The sequence below is a fragment of the Dermacentor andersoni genome, chromosome 4 (assembly GCF_023375885.2).
Source record: "Dermacentor andersoni chromosome 4, qqDerAnde1_hic_scaffold, whole genome shotgun sequence".
NCBI lineage: Eukaryota > Metazoa > Arthropoda > Arachnida > Ixodida > Ixodidae > Dermacentor > Dermacentor andersoni.
Genome location: NC_092817.1, coordinates 22357260 through 22378462, shown reverse-complemented (window position 1 = coordinate 22378462; position 21203 = coordinate 22357260). Strand labels below are relative to the sequence as shown.

Genomic DNA, 21203 nt, shown 5'->3' with positions numbered 1-21203 from the left:
GTAAACAGAGAGGCAAGGCTCAGCCGCCAATGACCGGCGCAATTTCCTATACTGAGCCGCACGAGGCTTTAACGCTCACGTCCCACACAGCAGGAGATAAGGGTCGCAGCTACGCCAAGATTGCGGAACACGAAGCAGTGAAAGAAAACAAGAAAGCTGCGCCTCCCTATAAGCTCGTGCGGCGTTGTAAAAAACAACGGTTGGGCGTGAGACAATCGAGCGCCAGATCAACAAAGAGCCGTTTTTTCGTTCGTATGGCATTGACCAGCACTTTCGCTACACGCACGCTGATCAACGGCGTTCGTTATCACGACTCACCGTCGATCGAACGATGAGGAAACTCGGGACCAAGCGTTTCCCAGAGCATCATGCAGACACGGACAAGATTGGACCCTAACAGCGCTGAGCTAATAAATGAAAGTTTTTTTCTTCACTGGGACCAGTTATAAACACGAACGGGCGTGTGTAATTGCGAAAGGAAGAGGTGCGCGCATCTGAGAAATAATCTAAGCATGAGAAATTTCGAGGCGAGGTGAGAAATGTGATAGTGTAGTTTCGTTGCTCTTGTCAAGTAAGGAGCGCGAATTCTTATCGCGCAATTAGTGACACGTGTGGCAGCTGATGCTTCTGATTATTGCAATTTTGTGCTTTCGCTCCGTTGCGTCTCTTTTACGTATTCATGTCTTTTCCTTGTGTGAAGCGTATTTATACCTGCTCTCAGGAAAAATCAAGCTTAATTTGTTAACCGACCGCTATGAGCGTCCATACATGTTCGTCTTCAACGCGCTGTGACACTCTGGTAGTGCAGCACCAACTTAACTAAAACTTAAAAGAAAAAAAGAACGTTACTAGTAGTCGCTGCAGTAATCGTATACATGTTCCTTCCAAAGAACTAGCTCGTTTGCGGCAAGTATTTCGACAGTTTACTCCATAATCTAAATGTGCCGGCGTCTTGCGCAAGCGAGGAACCACTGCATTGCACTTGTCAAGTAGTACGTCTATATGGGACCTATTACTGTGGGTGCAGGCACCTCCAGCAAGTCATTCGCATCTCGCTAGCGAGGACGCGAGACCGCATACTCAGGATTTCTACCGTCTGCCAAGTGATGGACGCTTGGTGACTGGTTAGGTGTACGATGCATTCGAAACAAGAGATCGCCGCGACCAATGGCGCAATTAAATAGCTTGTGACGATATTGTTGTCGTCATTGCTGTTTCGCCGGCATTATTTAGACGTGAAAGGTTGTTAAAGAAGTGCCATTAGTGTATTACACTCGTTCATGCATTCGAGTGTACGATTTATTTCTTTGGTTTGTTCTCGCTGAATAGTGAATCAGAACACATGTTCTTTTTTTACTCATTTCTTCTTTATTTTCATCTTCCGCGCTTAAGAGCAGTATACCAGGCGTATGACTATAGGCTATGATTGCCACTCGTGGACACGTTGACCTGACTTCGAAGTTTCTTTTCTTTTTCTTTATTTTGTTTCAGCGTAAAATAATTGCGTCGTTTGCATAAAGATATTCGGACCCGTAACCAGAGGCTAGTCCCAAGGAGAGCGCACATCTAAAATCTCGTTCCAAAGGTGTTTCGCAGTTCGCGTCGAAAGAAACGTGGCCGCTGCAAGGCGGGGAATCGCGCCCTTCGACTTCATTCGCAGCAGAAGGGTGCCACAACGACTAAGCTATCATGACGGTTGCCCTGATTAGCTCCCACAGATGGAGAGAACGCTCTTAGTAAAATGCAGAGAACACTGCCGGCGTATATTTAGCCGCTTGGATGCCACTCTGGACAGGGAAAGGGACTGGGGACAGACATGCCCTAAGAAAAAGAGGGTGGAATTAAGAAGGCAAAAAAAAACGATGCGCTAGAAAATATAAGGTCATGGAATGTACAGGACAGGCAAAGGTGATGGTGTTGAGCTATGACGGCTCGACGGTGCTTTGAAGAAGGCATAGACTACGTAAGCTGGACATTTCAGTATAGCTCCAATAACGCTGCACAGTTCGATTGAGTCTGTAAGACAACAGGGGCTGCTGCCACAATGGACGCAGGGCCAATCAGCGATCAGTTGAGGCCGCTCGCGCAGTTGATTGCATCCGCGTTTACGAGGGGTAAGCCATCCGAGGCGACTTTGTAGCCTCTGTTCTTTGTTTTATACCGTATACCACCGCGTGGACACGGATCCCTGGAACTTGCCGTTTAAGGCCAGTCTCTGTTGGCGCGTGCTGCGACGTCGAGTAACCTCCCTATGCTCACTTCTACACCGCCAGCTAGAACTGGTTCGAGTTCTTGTTGCACGACTCAACGCGCGTGTACACCACAGCCTGATCTACACATCACTGACGTCCATCAAAGTCAAGTGTTTGTTGTTGTTGTTGTTGTTGTTGTTGTTGTTGTTGTTGTTTTTTCTTCACACACAGTATCCTAAACAGGGTGCAAGTTTAGGCTATAGTTGGTTGGACACCATTAAATTAACAGCGCGAAAGTAAAAGATTAACACTATAGGGAAGAGGAAAGGCAAAAAACTGCGCTGTCTTCCAATTGTTTCTTTTTTTTGCGTTTTCTTCTTCAATACAGCCGCTTTAAACGACTCATGAACAACAACAAAAATGCGCATAACAAATTAAAACACTGCAGCAACTGCAGAACAAGCACTTGCGCGGCACGGCCAACCAGCTGTTGTCCTGAAATGCCCGTGTCAAAACGTTGGCTCCAGTCGCCCTTGCTCGTAAACAGTAGATAATTTTTTAAGTTGTGCCAACAGGACGAGGACAGCGAAGTATATACTGTCGAACGCCTCTACAACGAAATGATTCAGTCCCGGTTATACATGCGAGCTGTGTGCTGCGCGACATTTACAATGAAGTGACCTGTATTACGAATGATTTCGGAGGCCCCAAGCACTTCGTTATAAAGCCGTTCGACTGTATTGCGAGTTCCAAATCTGGCTAGCATTCGACACAGTCTACGTTGACACCTCAGAAGATAGCTTCGACCCCACGTGATGGACGGCATCTGGAAGACGTCGCTGCAACTTGACGTCACCTAGCGTTGACAAGAAAAAAGTCAAGAAAAGCACATATTATATCTATATTATTTACGTTTTTTTCGTGTACAAACCTAGGAAAAGCCCAACGTCGCTTACATTAAGCACACAAGAAAGTGCGTTTTCTTTTGCGCAAAACTAGACTGCGCTAGAATGGGGGAGTGGGCCCAGCGGACGCCGTGTCAAGCGCGGAGAGTGACGCGAAAAATTCGGCAGAAGCGCTTAGCACTGCTTACGTGCGGGAATGCGAAAGCATTAGAGTCCGTTAGGTGAAACACTTTCGATTGGTGTTTTCGACATTCATTAAAGTTATTTCCGATGATTCGGTGTTTGTGTGTTTGCGTATATATTGGCCACAGACCGGCTCATTTTACACACTCATGACGTGGCGTCGAGAGTCCATCGCAGTAGGCGCAGCGCCGATGAAATGCGAGTGACGCGCGGGAGGTAGCGCGCTCACTTTACACACCCTCCCCGTTGGCTGCGCCCTCACGTGCCCAATGACGCGCGCACTAAGTCACACCGTTAATCAGCCAGATATACGCCCGCTACGCGCTAAGCGCGTCCTGCAGGACCAGAATAATGTTTTCCAGTCCAGTCCAGAGTGCTGGTATGTGGCCTGTATAATTTCGTAATCCCCAGTCGTCCTGAGTCCTTATGCCATGAGAATGCGCTGCTGTCAAGGATGAAGAATCAATACATTGAAATACGATGCCGTTACGCTTCGGAGCAAAATTTCTTTCTTTCTTCCTTCTTTCTTTCTTTCTTTTTTTGTTTTTTGCCTGAATCAACCATGGAGATGGTCATTTCAGTCGCTATACTTGTAAGCATGCACCCGTACCATTTGACCAAACAACGAGATTTTCATGTTCCGAATAGATCCCCTGACAATAATAACTGTTAAAATTGATTAAACCTGGGGTCTTGCGTGCCAAAACCACGTTCTGATTATGAGGCGCGCCCTAGTGGGGGACTCCGGAAATTTGGAACACCTGAGGTTCTTTAATGTGCACCTAAATGTAAGTACCACGGGTGTTTTCGCATTTCGCCCCCATCTAAATTCGGGCCGCCGTGGCCGAGATTTGATCGCGCGAACTCGTGCTTAGCAGCCCAACACACAATAATAAATCTCAATAAGTGGTATTATGCCGATAGGCTCTTTCTTTTTTTTTCTGGGGGGGGGGGATCTCAAGAGGCTACTGTACCTTGCAGTAGTGACCCGACGAGTAGGTTTGAGGGCCGTAAACCCACCCCTAGAGGTCAATCAACCCATCCCTTCACTTCCCTGGAAGTTGCCCTTTTCGATTGAGCAGTCAGGAAAGCTCACTATATATAATGCCACCCCCTTTCTAGCATTGAAAAAAAAACATCATAACTTCTTGCCAAAAAAAAATTAAAGAATTTCACGCCCACCCCTCGCCCGGGACATAAATCCTGGATGCATCGCGAGTGACCTCGTGGCGACCGCTCCGGCGCTCACCATCGCAATGCAGGAAGACGTGGAAGAGCACTTCCAGCGGCAGCTCGGTCAGCGCGACTCTCCGCTCCGGCACGGCGGCCGACGAACCTCGAGACTCTTGACTCAGTGAAGCGGCGGCATCGTGGACGAGGCACAGCGTCCCCTCCGAGCGCGTCGTACCTTGTCGCTGGCCGCTGAGTCGCAGGCTGCGGCGAAGCCGGCGCAGCGGAGGAGTCCCGCCGCCTCTGCACGACACGTTCCGCGGCGCTCGCGGGACTCGCCGAGTTCGACCTGGGGACCATTCGGGGAAAGAAGAGCGCGGAGTTGCGTGGTTAGACAGATTGCAGGCGTCTTTGAAAATAAACGCGTGCACTGTAAAAGAATAACAGAATGTCTTTTCCAAGTGAAACTGCGCGTATTCTTTCATTTAAGAGATAAAACACAGTTTCCGTCTTTCATTGAAGAAAATCTGTCCTATAGGGGAAAGTGATAGAGAGCTAGAAAGGAAAGGAAAGGCAGGGAGGTTACACACCCTACACTGGAACAGGGAAGCAAAGAAAGAAAGGAAATGGAGAAGGAAAGAGGTAACAAGTGATGCGCACCATAGGCCGACCTACTCACTCACGTGTCCACTGACTCATACTTGCTCGCCACTCATTTCACAGGCGCGAGTTAGCGCACCTTGACACAGTAATAACAAACTGCCGCCGCAGGTTTTCTTTTTATAAGACGCGTCGTCCACACCAACACCACGTTTATTGGCATACGAAACACTCGTCCGCCCCGTTTTAGAATATGCTGTAATATAAGGGATTCTTTCATTAAAAGCCATATTGGAAAGCTAGAAAATTTACATTAAAAAAAGCATTTCGATTCATCTACAATACATGCCCCATGTAGGGGCCTTGTAAAGTACGTTACAAATAAAATAAATTAAAAATATGGGCGTACTTCAATTAGTAACCTCTTATCTCGAAGCGACTTGCCTTCTGTAACTGATAGAAACCGTGAATGTCGTTTAAAATGTTTTTTCCAGTTAATAAATGGTCACTACAACATCAACACGTCTCACCTTGTCACCTGTACAGCAGTGTACGCTACCAGACACAGACACTCACTAGCTGTAACTCCAGTTACTACACGTGCGAACTGCGTCAAGTATTCATTTTTTCTTACAACCATAATAGATTGGAATAAGCTGGCCGAAAAAACAGGATAAAACAAGACTCATTGTCGCTTTTCGAGACATCTTTCATGAAAAGCATTTTTCGCTTGCTGAGACTGTTTGTGATGTCACTGTTTGACTGTATGATTTGAAAATCGCTGAACTAACGTTGCTCGACCTCTTTGTTTTTGTTTTATTTTTTAAGCGCTTGTGTGAAGAAAATTTTGAGTGCAGACCCCCCACCCCCTTTTCTTGTATTTATTCTATTTTGTGTACTTACTCGTGTACCACGCTGCTAAGATCTTGTATAGATCGCAGTATTTATAAACAAATAAATAAATAAGTAAATAAAACAAGGGGAGTTGGGCAGCTCACGTAGTTCGCCAAGTTTTGAGCTATACGTGTACAGTTTGCCTAGCAATTTATCAGCTACTACGACGCCGGGAGTCATTTGTGCACAGAAGTTCTAGTAACGTCGGTTCGTGCACACGACGCCTGACTCCACAGTTGCTTATAAATCGTTCCTGTAAACTTCGCTCCGGTCAGTTTTAGTCTCGAAATAACCACGCCAGAAGCAACTCGGGTGTTATTAGAGCGTTGATTGCTTTTCCTGTTGTCCCGGGTTCCTACTCCTTCCGCGCTGCCGATCTCGCCAAGTATAGGGCACGGAAAGACACCCTGTGTAGTCCATAATATGGTGCCACTGGGCACAACAGTGTTCTCTGCGCAATAAAACATTAAATCGCGACATGAAGCATACACATATACTGTCGGCTCCAAAGGAACCTCCAAAGCACACATATCTCTTAACGGAAAGACGCGCGATACTGAACAGCCTCTTCGACTTTCTTAAATTTCTTTCGTTTGGGCTGCCCAATTTGTGGGGCAGTGTGTGTGTGTGTGAAAACTTTTATTGTGATGAGGTCCGGAGGCTCGACTTCTCAAGCCAAGGCGGGCCGAGGGTGTGTGCCCATTATTAGCCTGTCTTCCAGAATTGATATGTGTCACTGTGACTTTAAGGGCTATACGTAGAACCTTAAAATGCATTTGCGTATGTGTCGTACTCATCTATGAATACACCTCTAATCACCCTTATTCTCGCGACAATCATCGTACATCGCCTTAGTCCTCGTGACAGGTACAGTCAACCACGAAAGTTTACAGACCACGGTATCTCGGAAAACGTTTCATTTCCGAGCAGCCTCTAACAGTAGCCAGTAAAACCGAACATCGCAATGTTATTCGCATACATTGGTAGAGGCTGTAAATGCGAACACTAGCCTGCGTTGTGAGGCTGTGCAGGTGTTCAGCGTTTTCTCAGATCTCGTGTCCCGTAAAATCTTGTGGTTTACTGTACCTCCGCGTGGCATCGCTTCCCTAAACGTTCGCATTACATACATTCCAACAAGTGCGTTGGATATGCATGACTCTTTAAAGTATGAAAATCGGCACGTTTATGGGCGTTATCGTTTCTCCTTCGCTGCTGTTTAATTTTGAGTATCTGACTGCATGGGGGGATGGGGGGGAGAGGGGGGGGAGGGGTGTTCAGAGAGATGCTGTTTATTTCGGCGATGACTTGCATGATCTCACAGCAGTTGTTTTGCTCGGATCTCGCACAGAGTAACTACTTCGATCTGCAGAAATGAGAAGAAATGATCAATTTACGTTTATACAGCGCCGTTGCCTTAGTTTCCTAAATGTTGCGTCGCGCCACACGCCCGTTACACCAGGCTGACAAAGCACCGCTCTGCGCGACCATGCTAGTGCTTCGAATGCGTTCTGCATACTGCGCAACTCTAAGCTCTATTTATTCGAGCACACAATATCGCGGGGCTACGCTCTTACGAGCCTGTATAAGTTAAAAGAATTTCATGGCGGTAGGCAGACACAGCTTTTAAAAAGAAAGAGAGAAAGAAAACTACCGTCCTCAAAAACTGCCGAAATCGCATCTGCAATGGCGGAGCTCTTCTAAACCGCGAAGTTCTTAAGATTGATAGCCGTGAACTTTTCGCACTCCTTTATTATGTGAACAGAATATTTCGAGGAGCGCGGAAAATTCCCGGCGGACCACAAAGAGGAAGTCGTTTACCCCTTTGCTCTTTATTTAATGTTATTGTTTTTGCTTCGTGGTACAAAGAGCCATTCACCAACGTGAGGGGCTGTTCCTTTCCTTTTCTTCAGTGGAACAAGCCGAGGGAGTGCCCGGACCGGCATGACCGGCACCGCTGAAGTTAATATATGGGAGGTTCTCGTTCACCTACACGGAAAGCAGAGATAAATAATAATAACACAGCTCCCATTTCATAGCGTAAAAACGATCCCCTTTAAAAAATATCTAGCGTCGAAGTCTGTACGTATGACTACCAGTGTATTGCGACACGTGGCCGAGCTTTAGAAACGCACGTATTTAACGTCCGCCATAATTAAAACGGTACACTCAACCTATTCCAGGCGGCGCAATCGCTTTGTGTTCTGAGTCGTGTCCCCACTCCACAGGCATGCTTCATACGGCGCAGCAAAAAAAAAAAAAAAGGGGGGGGGAAGTTTTCGCGAACGAACACCACTTCACACCCACCTCTCAATACCATCTCTCATCACGCCCGTAACAGATTCGGCTATAATGCGGCACAAGTACGCGCTGCGTTCTGCACAATCGGCAGAAAATTATTAAAAAAAAAAAAAAAAGGAACGGCTTCACCACGCCGAACGCGCGCGCGCTTCGCCAACACACAGCTGGGCGGGCGAGCGCCGCGCCGTAGCATGCATGCATGGATGAATGAGTGGACGGATGGGCAGACGGACGGATGTATGTATGTATTAAATTAAATTAAATTATGGGGTTTTACGTGCCAAAACCACTTTTTTGATTATGAGGCACGCCGTAGTGGAGGACTCCGGAAATTTCGACCACCTGGGGTTCTTTAACGTGCGCCTAAATATAAGTACACGGGTGTTTTCGCATTTCGCCCCCATCGAAATGCGGCCGCCGTGGCCGGGATTCGATCCCGCGACCTCGTGCTCAGCAGCCTAACACCATAGCCACTGAGCAACCGCGGCGGGTTGTATGTATGTATGTATGTATGTATAATAATATATGGGGTTTTACGTGCCAAAACCACTTTCTGATTATGAGGCACGCCGTTGTGGAGGACTCCGGAAATTTAGACCACCCGGGGATCTTTAACGTGCACCTAAATCTAAGTACACGGGTGTTTTCGCATTTCGCCCCCATCGAAATGCGGCCGCCGTGGCCGGGATTCGATCCCGCGACCTCGTGCTCAGCAGCCCAACACCATAGCCACTGAGCAACCACGGCGGGTATGTATGTATGTATGTATGTATGTATGTATGTATGTATGTATGTTATGAGCGTCCCCTTTGGAACAGGGCGGTAGGTTCCGCAAACAAGCTCTTGATATTATACTGCCTTATGTCCTGCCTAGGTTAAAAAAGAAATAGAAGAAAACACGATGAATTCTCATAACCTAATTTTCTGACCCCTATTGTGAACTTTGTTTTTGTACGTCTCTGTTTTTTGTCGTTTCCCTACTTTTCTTCCACCAACCTTCCAATCGCCTCTTACTAATCTCTATTGCGGAAATGTTTACTTTCCCCCTGCGCTCACTGAACCCAATGGCTCCAATGAGGTCAGTGGTGCCTAAATCGACCGCTGCGTATATATCTTCACATTCTAATAAAACATGCTCCATCGTTTCTCTATAGTTTTGCCGCAGCAAGCACATGCTTCTTCTTCTTTCTTATATCTCGCTTTATAAGTGCGTGTTCTAAGGCATCCTGATCTCGCTTCGAAAAGTAATGAGCTTCCCTTTGAGTTATCATAAATTGTTTCTTTCCTGATTTCATTTTTCCTCTTAAGTAGTTACTCATGGCAGGTTTCTATTCCATTGCCGCCACCCATGACATTATTTCAGCCTCTCTGGCTTTCCGCTTGACGCTCTTCGTTGCTGTGTTGCTCACTCTACAAGCCGCAGACTTATTGGTAAACCTCCTAGTTCCTTTCCTCAACTGCGAATCAGTGTTTTTTCTGCACAAATACCTGAACACTCGCCCAGCCCATTTACTTTCTTCCATATTCCTCAGTCGTTCTTCATAATAAATTTTACTGTGAGCTTCCCTCGCTTCAAAACTTGTCCAGCCCATATCATCCTGCACAGCTTCATTTGTAGCCTTCCCGTGAGCGTCCAATGCGAGGCGTCCAATTGACCTTTGGTTGCCATCGAGTCCTGATTGTACCCCTGATTTCAAGCAAACAACCGCATTACCAAAAGTAAGTCCTAGAACCATTACACCTTTCCACATACCCCGGAGCACTTCGTACCTATTGTATCCCCATAGCGCTCTGTGTTTCATTATGGCTGCATTTCGCTTCCCCTTTACTGTTATTGTTTTTTTCCTGTGTTTCCATATATTTGTTGCCTTCGTTTATCCATATACCAAGATATTTATATTCTTTTACCCGAGGTATTTCCTGGCCCTGTACTGCCACTGTCTGTTCACTGTTTTCATTGACTACCATAACACCTGATTTTCTAACGGTAAATTTCAGACCTAGATTATCGCCTTCCTGTCCACACATATTACTCAGACGTTCCAAATCGCTTTGCTTGTCAGCTAGCAACACAATAGAGAGTTTTAGAATAGGGGCCGCAATAGTTTGGGGCCCTAAACAGCTTTGCGGGTGTTAGCGTTGGGGCACGTAGGAGTGAAGAGCTTTAGAATAGGGTTTTACGTTTGCGGATAGGATGGATGGATGGAAGGTAGGAGCGTCCCCTTTGAAACGGGGCGATGGCAGTTGCCACAGCGTCTTGCGTGCGTCTATTTGTTGTACAAAAATCCCTCACGTGACCTGATCCTAGGTGCCTAGGGACAGCATCGTTTAGGGATTTTTGAGAAGGCGCGATGCTGGCGCTGAGCGACACCGTGGCGTGTTCGTCCTCTGCGTGATCGTTCTCTGGACCGCGCGTTGTTCAACATTGCTCATGTAATCGTGCGTGCGTTGCTTGTGTGTTGGTTGCAGGTTCTGTGTTACTTGGCGGAAAGCCGTGAGTAGTGGCGGTGCGGCAATGCGGCTTTGGCCTCGATGAGCTCTGGCACTACAGAATCTGCGTTGTGTGACCCGTGCTGTCTTGAAAACCCGGCGGTGGTGACAATTGAAATATCGAAGTGGCCTAGCGCCTCGGCAGCGAAGTTCTGCGAACCGCGATGTGGTCTCGCCGTGTCCGACTTTGCTTAACGGACATCGAGGGATGTGCTGCTCGCTGCAAGTCATGTAAATGCAACTGCGTCGACCGCCCACTGTTCAGCGCTGAATGTGTATTTGGGTCTGCGATGTGTGTGGTTTAGGGTTTGCGCGTTCACAGACATGTGCTCCCGTCTTGGTCTCATTAGCGGCTGTCGCGGGATTGTGGTGTGCTAGCTCCTTGCCTAGTATGAAGTTTACGACGCTAACACACAGCAGCTAACACGAGACATAAAGTGTTCTTCGCGTTTGTGTGTTGTAAATTACTTTCTATTGTGGAAGTTCTGGGAGTCTTATTACGCAAGGAGTGCGAACGTAAACATAAACACATATGTGTGTCTGAAATTTTGAATTACCCATAATACCCTTTAGGACTGATAAGTGGGCTACACGGCCTGTGTGAATCAGCTACCGTATGTTGCGACGCTCTTCCGTGTGGTAGACTGATGCATGGTGCGCGTTTATTTCTGTACTGTTGTAAAAACCATTTGTTTATTCACTCAATACAAATGTACGGCTTCTTCGCCGCAGTACGTTTTAGTTACGCGGTGAAGCATACTAAAAGTGGGAGGGGGCCACTATCAGCCAGAATTAGTATGTCCTCTTAGTTGACCTGAGAGGCGGCGGGTGCGCGAGTGTATAATTTAAGAACTCTTATTATGTCCAGTGACAGTGGAGATCATTAACTGTAGCACCAAAGTGGTGGACCACTACCAGAACAAAGGCATGTAGTATGCCCATCTCAATTCTTGTGCTTATGCCAGTCTTATTTTTTACATCAATAGCTGCTATGGGCTAACTCCCCTGGTTGTTCTGATGTCTACTGGTGTTGCACTGGAATTCCCGAATTTCTTGCTAGAGTATTGCAAATAAAGTTCTCATTGTGCTGCGAGGATTTAAACATGCGATCAAAAGAGTGGCAGTCCACAATTCTACATTTCAGCCACTCTGCTGAAGGTACAGTCGTGGTGAATACTGATCCCGGAGAGCGTGATCTAGCCAACAGGTGCCTAGATTGGCTAACACCTGCTCAATGTCTGCGTACTGTATATAGAGCTGGCATCCACACCTTCAAGTTCTTGCACATCACCTTCCCACTTGTGAAGGCAGTCCTATGTTAAGTTTTCTTCTTGCATGTGATGACAATGATTGGGTGCATCTGCTTCATTAATCTTCTTCTAGTGCTTGGCTTCTCAGATTTACTGGATGGAGCTGTTGGTGTCTTGTTTTCCTCAAGCAAAGCGCGAGACATAGCAATGCGTAGCCCAAATATAGATTTGAGAAAACCAAAACGAATTCAGCAGTAAGAAGCTGAAGGGTTGTTTTGGTGTAAATCAGTGGCTAAGTCCGGATATGAAAGAGGAGGAAGAAAAGCCGAGTCTTTCCACTTCAACACTGAGGCACAACTCCCACAAGTAAATAGGACTCTTACTTATTTTACTTTTTTAAGGAGATTACCGACTTGCATTGGCAAGTGTTCAGCAAACACTGCATGAAGTAAGCTTCCTGTGCATATTTCACCAGCTACTGCATCATTGTTTCACATTATGAGTGAAACTGCAATTTTCTTTATGCCACAACTTGCCCAATTTTGTGTTTTGCAGTGGGATGTTAGCAGTGCTACTAAGGCACCTAAATACTCCCATGAATAGTAATACAGAGAAAAAAAAGTAAGAAAGCAGTGGCTTTTTGTGCGTAGACTATGCATACACCTGGTGCTCTTATGGTCATTTTTTCCCTATCCGCTCAGCCATTCTAAACAAGAATAGTTTATACACAATTAGTTTATACACAGACCACAACTAAACCACAGGTATCGTTGGTAAGCAAAGTATATTTATTCGGTGACATTTTCTGCAGCCCTGCTATTGAGCTTTCCTTCCTTCCTTTTCAGCTGTGCAGGTTCATTAAGAAGTGATGATACATATACAATTTTAATCATTGAAAGACTTAGCGAAACCTTTTTCAGGTTGTTTTTTCTTGGTTTCAGACTCTGCACATTGCATATTAAGGCGTGTTTGTTGCTTTTTCTTTATGGGTAGGGCATGTCAACATTTTTTACACCATTTCAAGTATGTGGTGCCATAGACTGTTCTTAGATGAAGTCTTGCCCTTTCATTCTGTACAATATGTCGGTTTTTTGTGTCCAAGGCCGTTTTACAGCGTGATTGTAGCATTTTGCTAAGTTTTGCCTCTGTCACCCAAGCTTGAAAGATTGCTACCCACTGGTGGTGGCATGACACATGTCACGTTTCTTTTTCAATAAAAGGAAGTCTGTCACTTATCCTGTGCACTGGTTGCGTTTTGTCTCTTTAAATTGTAATTTGTTGCCTATATTTGCTCTTTTGTTGCATTTCAGATCAGGAATGGCTATCATAATTGACATTTAACCATATTGCACACAATGTGGATGATATGGAATTGCAATATATGGCCACCATAAATATAATAGAAGTTAATCATTCAAGAATAGTGCTTTTGCATGGTGGTGCAGCCATGAATTGTGGCTATAAGGTACCAGCGCTGCAGATAGCACTGCTTGTGCAGAATATAGTGCAGCTCTACTACTTTCAAACATCATTGTTTTTATCTGCATCTGTATAGCTCCAGTTTCTGTGAACAACACACATCTGGTGGAAGGGTGGCTTGCACCTGCAGTTGGGTCCAATAAATAGCCAAATTTCTGCCCGTTTTCATGTTATTAGCATATTAGTAAAGGCAGTCGTTTTTATAGTAGCCTGTTTGCCCAGTGTAGAAGCCGCTGCAGGGTGTCAGGATCTCATACACATCTTCAGCTTTGCAGGGGACACAGCATCTGGCACATAGTTTGTCACAGGCCATGTATTCGGGGCAAGTTGAGTTCACTCACTAGCAAAGGGAGAACCAAGCTTGTCGGATATGAAGTAAACCGCCTGTATACTCAGTCGCCTTCATTTCGTGTGACATATGTGGTTATAGGGACCCTTGTTTTAAGCACTTCTTGTCCAGCAGCGGTCGTTTGCTTTTGAAACACTCAGGATAGCTTTCAGCAAGTTGGACAGGAACACTGAAAAACCAGCAGATGTTAATTGTCGCACTTATCATGTGAAGCTTCATACAGTATGATGAGGGCGTAAATAAATGAGGGCGTTCCTCAAGGCCTTGTAGCACATGTTACGAGTTTGGAGCAATATGATATATAGCACTTTTTTGATCGCATGCTATAGGTTTAGCAGGTGTGGCCATGGTTGAAGTGCAGTGCAAGGTCAAGAAAACAGATATCTATGAGCAGCACCCTGGTAAGGAGACTCTGGGAAAACCAGTGGGAAGCCTGTTGAACATCTGGTTGACCCACTTGCTGGCTCCGCCAGGCAAAGTATGATAAAGAGAAGGAAGTCATCAACACATCGGAAGGTTTTTACATATAAACACTGTGCTAAGGTCATAACATGCCAACAAGTCTTATTGCGCAGGCTATGCACAACCAACTACATATGCCTTCTGTTCGGACATTGCTCATTGTAACTAACAAGGATGGAGTGGACAAAAAAAAAGAACAGAAGCTCCATTAATTTAGTTTCACTGGTATCGACAGTAAGCGCACATTGCCATACTCCTGAATGCCTTCATGGGTGATATCAGCAAGGACCAGCTTGAGGCAAGGGGTAATAGACGTCTTTACAAGCTAAAAATGCATGCATGCATGGAGAGCACATTGTGTCCAAAAAGTAGGCACTTCACAGGGGCACTGGAGAAGGAACAGGTTATTAACAGTGGGCAAAGACAAGCTACTAAACACCCAACACTGTTGCCATGTAACGACCTCTGAAACAATCCCTCTTAAAGAGGAAATCATCTTTGTGTATCCATAAAGAGGGCAGATGGGCAAAGCCCCTTCAGTAATGCTGCCAGCTTCAAAAGCCTATTTTGCACATCCTGAATGCTTCCTTCTTAAGACTTTGCTGGGTGCAAGCATTCTACTGTCCAAAAGCTGTCATTGAGAGCCCTGTTGGTTTGGTGGCAATGAAGTTCGGAAGCAATTGCAACAAACCTCCCTTCCTAGTTGGCCTGGATGCTCACGGTGCTTATGAAGCAGCACCATGAGGCAAGCAAGGTGAATGGATGCCTCCAAGCCCTTGTTCGTTTATCACACTGTTCTGTTAGTAACAACCATGAGACTTGAAACCAACAAGCTCAAGCTCAGCACTCGCATGGTTACTGCGGAGGATGCATAAAAAGCACAAAAACAGAAAACTCAAGGGAAAGGATAAAGCACCATTTAACGCTTAGTATTGCTACAGCCCACCCCCTACTTTTATTTTGTCTGGTCGTGCTACATCTTTTTACTATACATAAGCATGAACTTAGGTGATGTTCCCAATCGGTGTCCAATATTTATATACGCTATGTGCTGGTTCAATGAGGTTCGAAACACTGCAACGGAAGCTTCAAGTAGAAAAGGTGCCTGGAAGAAAAAAAAAGCTGTGCTGCAACTATCTCGGCAACATCTTGTCCCTTTAATAAAAATTGTGCTTCCATATTAACTTGAGCCCTCCAGTTTAGAGTAAAGTACCAGTGCACTTATGAACAATGAATCAATTCTCAAAAAGCATGTGCAGTCCAGCCAAAAGCAGGGGCAAGAATCTGCATTGTGCTCCTGCATTGAAGGTGAATAACACATACCATAATGGCGAATGTGCTTTAGTAAGCTTCATTGCAATATTAATTTGTAATGCACAAAGAATTGTCAATGAAGCTTACCACGAGCACAGATGCACTTGCAAATTATGTCACAATTGAAAGTAATGAGCACAGTGTAAACCTATGTGCCCTTTCCACTCTTAGTATGCTTTACTGCACGATGCTTATTTACGCCCCTGCATTGCGGTGTAGCACGCTACAAAAGAAACGTTGCATAATTACGCTTTTTACGATTATCTTTCTCGCAATTCACTATTATTTCGCGGTGAAGCCTAAACAATGTACTGCGCTGAAGCACACTAAAAGTGAAAAGGGGCCACTGTCACTGGACATAATAAGAGTTCTTAAATTATACACTCGCGCACCCGCCGCCTCTCAGGTCAACTAAGAGGACATACTAATTCTGGCTGATAGTGGCCCCCTCCCACTTTTAGTATGCTTCACCGCGTAACTAAAACGTACTGCGGCGAAAAAGCCGTACATTTGTATTGAGTGAATAAACAAATGGTTTTTACAACAGTACAGAAATAAACGCGCACCATGCATCAGTCTACCACACGGAAGAGCGTCGCAACATACGGTAGCTGATTCACACAGGCCGTGTAGCCCACTTATCAGTCGTAAAGGGTATTATGGGTAATTCAAAATTTTACACACATATGTGTTTATGTTTACGTTCGCACTCCTTGCGTAATAAGACTCCCAGAACTTCCACAATAGCAAGTAATTTACAACACACAAACGCGAAGAACACTATATGTCTCGTCTTCAACTCGGCCGTCATGCAAATGACATATAGCGCGGAAAAACGTGAACATGCTGTGTGTTAGCGTCGTAAACTTCATATTAGGCAAGGAGCTAGCACACCACAGTCCCGCGACAGCCGCTAATGAGACCAAGACGGGAGCACATGTCTGTGGTCACCCAAACGGAGCCACTCTGCTCCTCCGCCACCCCCACTGCATGTCTGCATCACTCGTTTCAAGCACAGTACACCAAACGCACATTCAGCGCTGAACAGTGGGCGGTCGACGCAGTTGCATTTACATGACTCAATGTCCGTTAAGCAAAGTCGGACACGGCGACGCCACATCGCGGTTCGCAGAACTTCGCTGCCGAGGCGCTAGGCCACTTCGATATTTCAATTGTCACCACCGCCGGGTTCTCAAGAAAGCACGGGTCGCACAACGCAGATTCTGTAGTGCCAGAGCTTGTCGAGGCCAAAGCCGCATTGCCGCACCGCCACTACTCACGGCTTTCCGCCAAGTAACACAGAACCTGCAACCAACACACAAGCAACGCACGCACGATTACATGAGCAATGTTGAACAACGCGCGGTCCAGCGAACGATCACGCAGAGGACGAACACGCCACGGTGTCGCTCAGCGCCAGCATCGCGCCTTCTCAAAAATCCCTAAACGATGCTGTCCCTAGGCACCTAGGATCAGGTCACGTGAGGGATTTTTGTACAACAAATAGACGCACGCCAGCGTCTTGCGCTGACAGCGCCACTATACGGCATCAAAGAAAAGCTATTCGAAATAATTAAATAAAATATACCATTTTATGATAGGAATAATAATATTGACTTGCGTGTGTTTGCGTTTAATTACAATTTAGAGGTTATTCTGTAAGCAGCAAATAATTAGTTGCGCTTAGTTTTGAGCAAACCAACTTTACTAGCCTTCACCAGCCAAGCTTAGCCGTGTTAGGCCTACGAGCCATAATATCCACAATCGAATTCAATATCAGCGGCGTCTAATGAGTCAATCTTCATAACACACGCTAGTTGGGAGAAAGCGATAACCGCAGTCACTTCTCCTAGCTTGCGAACTTCACGCGTTACCGCGAATCGAACCCAGTTTTGTGCTAGGTTAGAGCCGTCGCTTCGATGGGTGCCGCCATGTTTGCCGACGCAAAGCTTTTGGGGACGCTATTTGGGCTCCCGCTAAATCGGTGAAATAGCGTTCCCAACGCAAAAACCCAAACGCAGTTTGCGTCGTGCGCATGCGCAGTGGCTTCGACGCTATTTCTTTGGGGCCCCAAAACGTTTGGGGCCCCTATTCTAAAACTCCCTAATGTCGTCCGCATAAAATAAACCTGGAAGCTGCTGCTCTATTACTGTACCCGTATGTTTGTATGAGAGATTAAACCCTATATTACTTCCTTCTAGCGCCCTCTCCATTCTCACCTAGTACATCATAAACAGCAATGGGGATAAAGGGCACCCCTGCCTCAGTCCCTTGTTGATATCAACTTTCTCCTCGCTCCTCATCTCTTCCCATTCAACGCAAACGGTATTTTCTATGTAAATCTCTCTCAAAATCTGTAAAAAATCGTCGCCTAAGCCTTCCCCTTCCAGAATATTCCACAAAATGTTACGGTCTACGTTGTCACACGATCCTGTAATGTCTAAAGAGGCCACATATAACGGTCTGCTTTCTACTCTTGATATTTCAATACACTGAGTAAGAACAAATAAGTTATCCAAACGCCTACCCATTCTGAAGCCATTCTGAAATTCTCCCAAAATGCCTTTATTATCTGCCCATGCTTGCAGCTTTAATTTAATTGCCCACATTGCTAACCTGTATATTGCCGATGTAATGGTCAACGGTCTATACGAGTGAATTTTATCTTTCTCCCCCTTACCTTTATAAATTAAACTCATTCTACTTTGTCGCCAACTGTATGGTATCCGTCTATCTATTAAAGCTTTTTTTTTTTTTTTTTCACTGCTTTCACCGGAGCTTCTTTACTTCTTGCTCCTAGTTCATTAATCAGCCTAACGGGAACCTCGTCTAGCCCTGTGGCTGTGCGCTTCGAGACCCTTGTTATGTAATAAACGAGAAGGAAGGGGATTAACCGAGGGGCCCGATTTTTTCTATTAGTCATGTCATAAGAAGCCAACAAACACTGACACCAAGGACAACATAAGGGAAATTGTGCGAAATGCGAAGATTGTGGGTTCGGTCCCCACCTGTGGAAAGTTGTTTTTTCATCCACTTTCATTTCCATTAACTTATCGTTTCTTTATTTCATTTAGTAAGCACAAGTAATTGCCCCTAGGTTGTCCTTGGTGTCAGTGATTGTTGGCTTCTTATAATATCACTTTTTACTTGGCCATTTGCCAAGTTCTTCCTCGACTCTTGCGACTATATTTGTTATTTCTTCAGCGTTCAAATTTGGACTGGCCATTTTGCACTCCTTGCTCTCTTTCCCAACTGCATATCCCATTTTTAAAATGATGCGTTTATGGTCACTCCCTATGCTGCTATACCCTTCCTCGTCAATGACCATTTCTCTCAACTTGTCATGAATTCCTTCTTTCATCCGACAGTAATCAATGGTCGATTGCCGGTTTCCCACTTCCCACATGATCTGCCTTTCACGCTTAGGCCCTGCATTCACGATAACGAGCTTATGTTGCTCACAAATGTCTAGCATTGACTTCCCCTTGTTGTCGAAATAGCCATCTAGATCCTCTATGCGAGCATAGGATAATTTCGGCATGATTCCCGAAACCATTAATATCATCACTTAACCATTCTACTAACTCTTGATTCTTCACTGTGCAATTATTTCCGCTCCACAAATATTTTACGCCCTGCCAAGTTTTCTTTCTACTCATTGTACCTGATAACCAAAAATGCTCTTGACATTTTAAATTTACTCTTTTCCATTTGGCTCCCTGATGGATGAGCATTCTGACTCCCCCTCCCTTTCTTTCCGACTTATGTTGCACCCTTCCCAAACATAATTCTCAATCACTGGCGGCTCTTCCGAGACTCTAAGGTGCGTTTCTGTAACCGCATACTCCCCTATCTGTTCTGTATTTAACTGCTCCTTGATTCCTCTCCATTCTCATCCGTCCCCTCGCCTGCCTTGAAGGACCCCCCGCAAACTGCACGCTTTCCCGGCTTTCTTGCCATGTATTGCACGGCTTTTTCTAATGAAAATACCGAAGCTTTCAGAGCACGTGCCTTCTAGCAAAAACCGGTATGCACAGAATCTAAATCCTTAAAATGCCGCCAAGTAATTCTCACCAATGTTCTAAAAGCAATCAATGCCGCACAGACAAAGTATGACACATGTTCGCACGTGTTCAACCACGCGGTCACGCTTTCACTTCCTGAGAGGATCGATGGATGGATGTTATGAGCATCCCCTTTGGAACGGGGCGGTTGGTTGCGCCACCAAGCTCTTGCTATTATACTGCCTAATGTCCTACCTAGGTTAAACAATAAAAAAAAGAGAAGAAACACTATGAACTCCCACAATCAAATTTTCTGATCCCTATTGCGAACTGTGCTTTTGTACGTCTCCGTTTTTTGTCGTTTCCCTACTTTTATTCCACCAATCCTCCAATCGCCTCTTACTAATCCCTATCGTGGACATGTTTACTTTTCCACTGCTGTCGCTGAACCCAAAGGCTTCAAGGAGGCCATTGGTGCGTAAATCGACCGATGGGTAGAGACGTCCTCACATTCTAATAAAGCAGAGAAGGAATGCTCGCAGCGCCCTCTGCGCGTTCATTCCAGAAGCGTCCCGCCCGCTCCATACGGTCCGGTGCGCGTGTGCCACTCTACCAGTGTTTCGTTGTCGCATGCCTCACTGCAAATAACACTGCAAAGCACACTGCGAAAAACGGTTGCACCTTTTCGGGGCTTTGGGGTGTACGCATTCGCCGCTCCAGTCGCTCGTCCCACTCAGGTACACTCAACTAGCCGGATGCACACGAGCATTCACCAATGTGCGCGCACTCTGGACTGACATCATGAGCCGGACAGCCGGTGACCCCACGAACGGAGAAGATCGCCGCCCGCGCTTTCAACTGGGCCAAGTCGCGTCAGCTGTGTGCTTCAGCCCCTCGTGAGAGTGAATTTCAGAACTGTTTGTGATGGTCTATCATGCCGGAAATATTACTGCGAGCTTACGATGCGGAATTTGTTCCGTGTGCGTTTATTCCGAGCCATGATCCGGCGAAGGAACATTGCAGCGAGCATCGCTGACGCTGCGCTACGCTTTGCCTGAAAACAGGATCCCGCGGCGACCGCTACGAACACACATCCTGCATGTTTGTTCCATGTTTTATTTCGCTCCCGAGTGAAGTTATGACGAGAAAAGTTTGCCAGACTTATAGTTGTGTCGCCTCAAAGCACTAATACTAAACCAAAACTAACCTATGAACGGTTTAATGGTAGGGGTGAAGACAGACTTTTAACTCATCCCTTCCGTTAGTTAAAACTAAAAACTTATATAAATCAACTGCCTGTGTTTTTTTTTTCATACCCATCATGTGGCTGTTGTGGCCACCATAATGTGGCACTGAAATCTGTTTTATGGTTTTAAACCTTTTAGGCGTCACGTTGACATCATTTTTATTTGAATTGGAACACTTTCGGCTAGTTCGGTCAACATTGTGCATGCATGTACTGCAGCAGACGGCGCGCTCCGCAAGAGTTTGAAACTATGTTTTGGTTCGTTAAAAACAGACAGATTACGAAATTAGAAATGCTGAAGCTATGTTGAAAACTCATTATTATTCAAGATGAGCTACATGCTGCGGTATTGCATATAGCAAGACGT

The 21203-nt window shown here is 45.7% G+C and overlaps 1 protein-coding gene across 2 annotated transcripts in view; it reads right to left on the bottom strand.

Annotated features, from left to right (window-relative positions):
* LOC126536013 (F-box only protein 47-like) overlaps window positions 1-21203 on the bottom strand; it is a 44307-nt gene that overhangs the window by 22199 nt on the left and 905 nt on the right. For both annotated transcript variants that reach the window (XM_050182904.2, XM_055073494.1), the window contains exon 2: window positions 4530-4799. In XM_050182904.2, the coding sequence (XP_050038861.1) occupies window positions 4530-4799 (270 nt within the window). The remainder of the gene's footprint in view (window positions 1-4529; window positions 4800-21203) is intronic.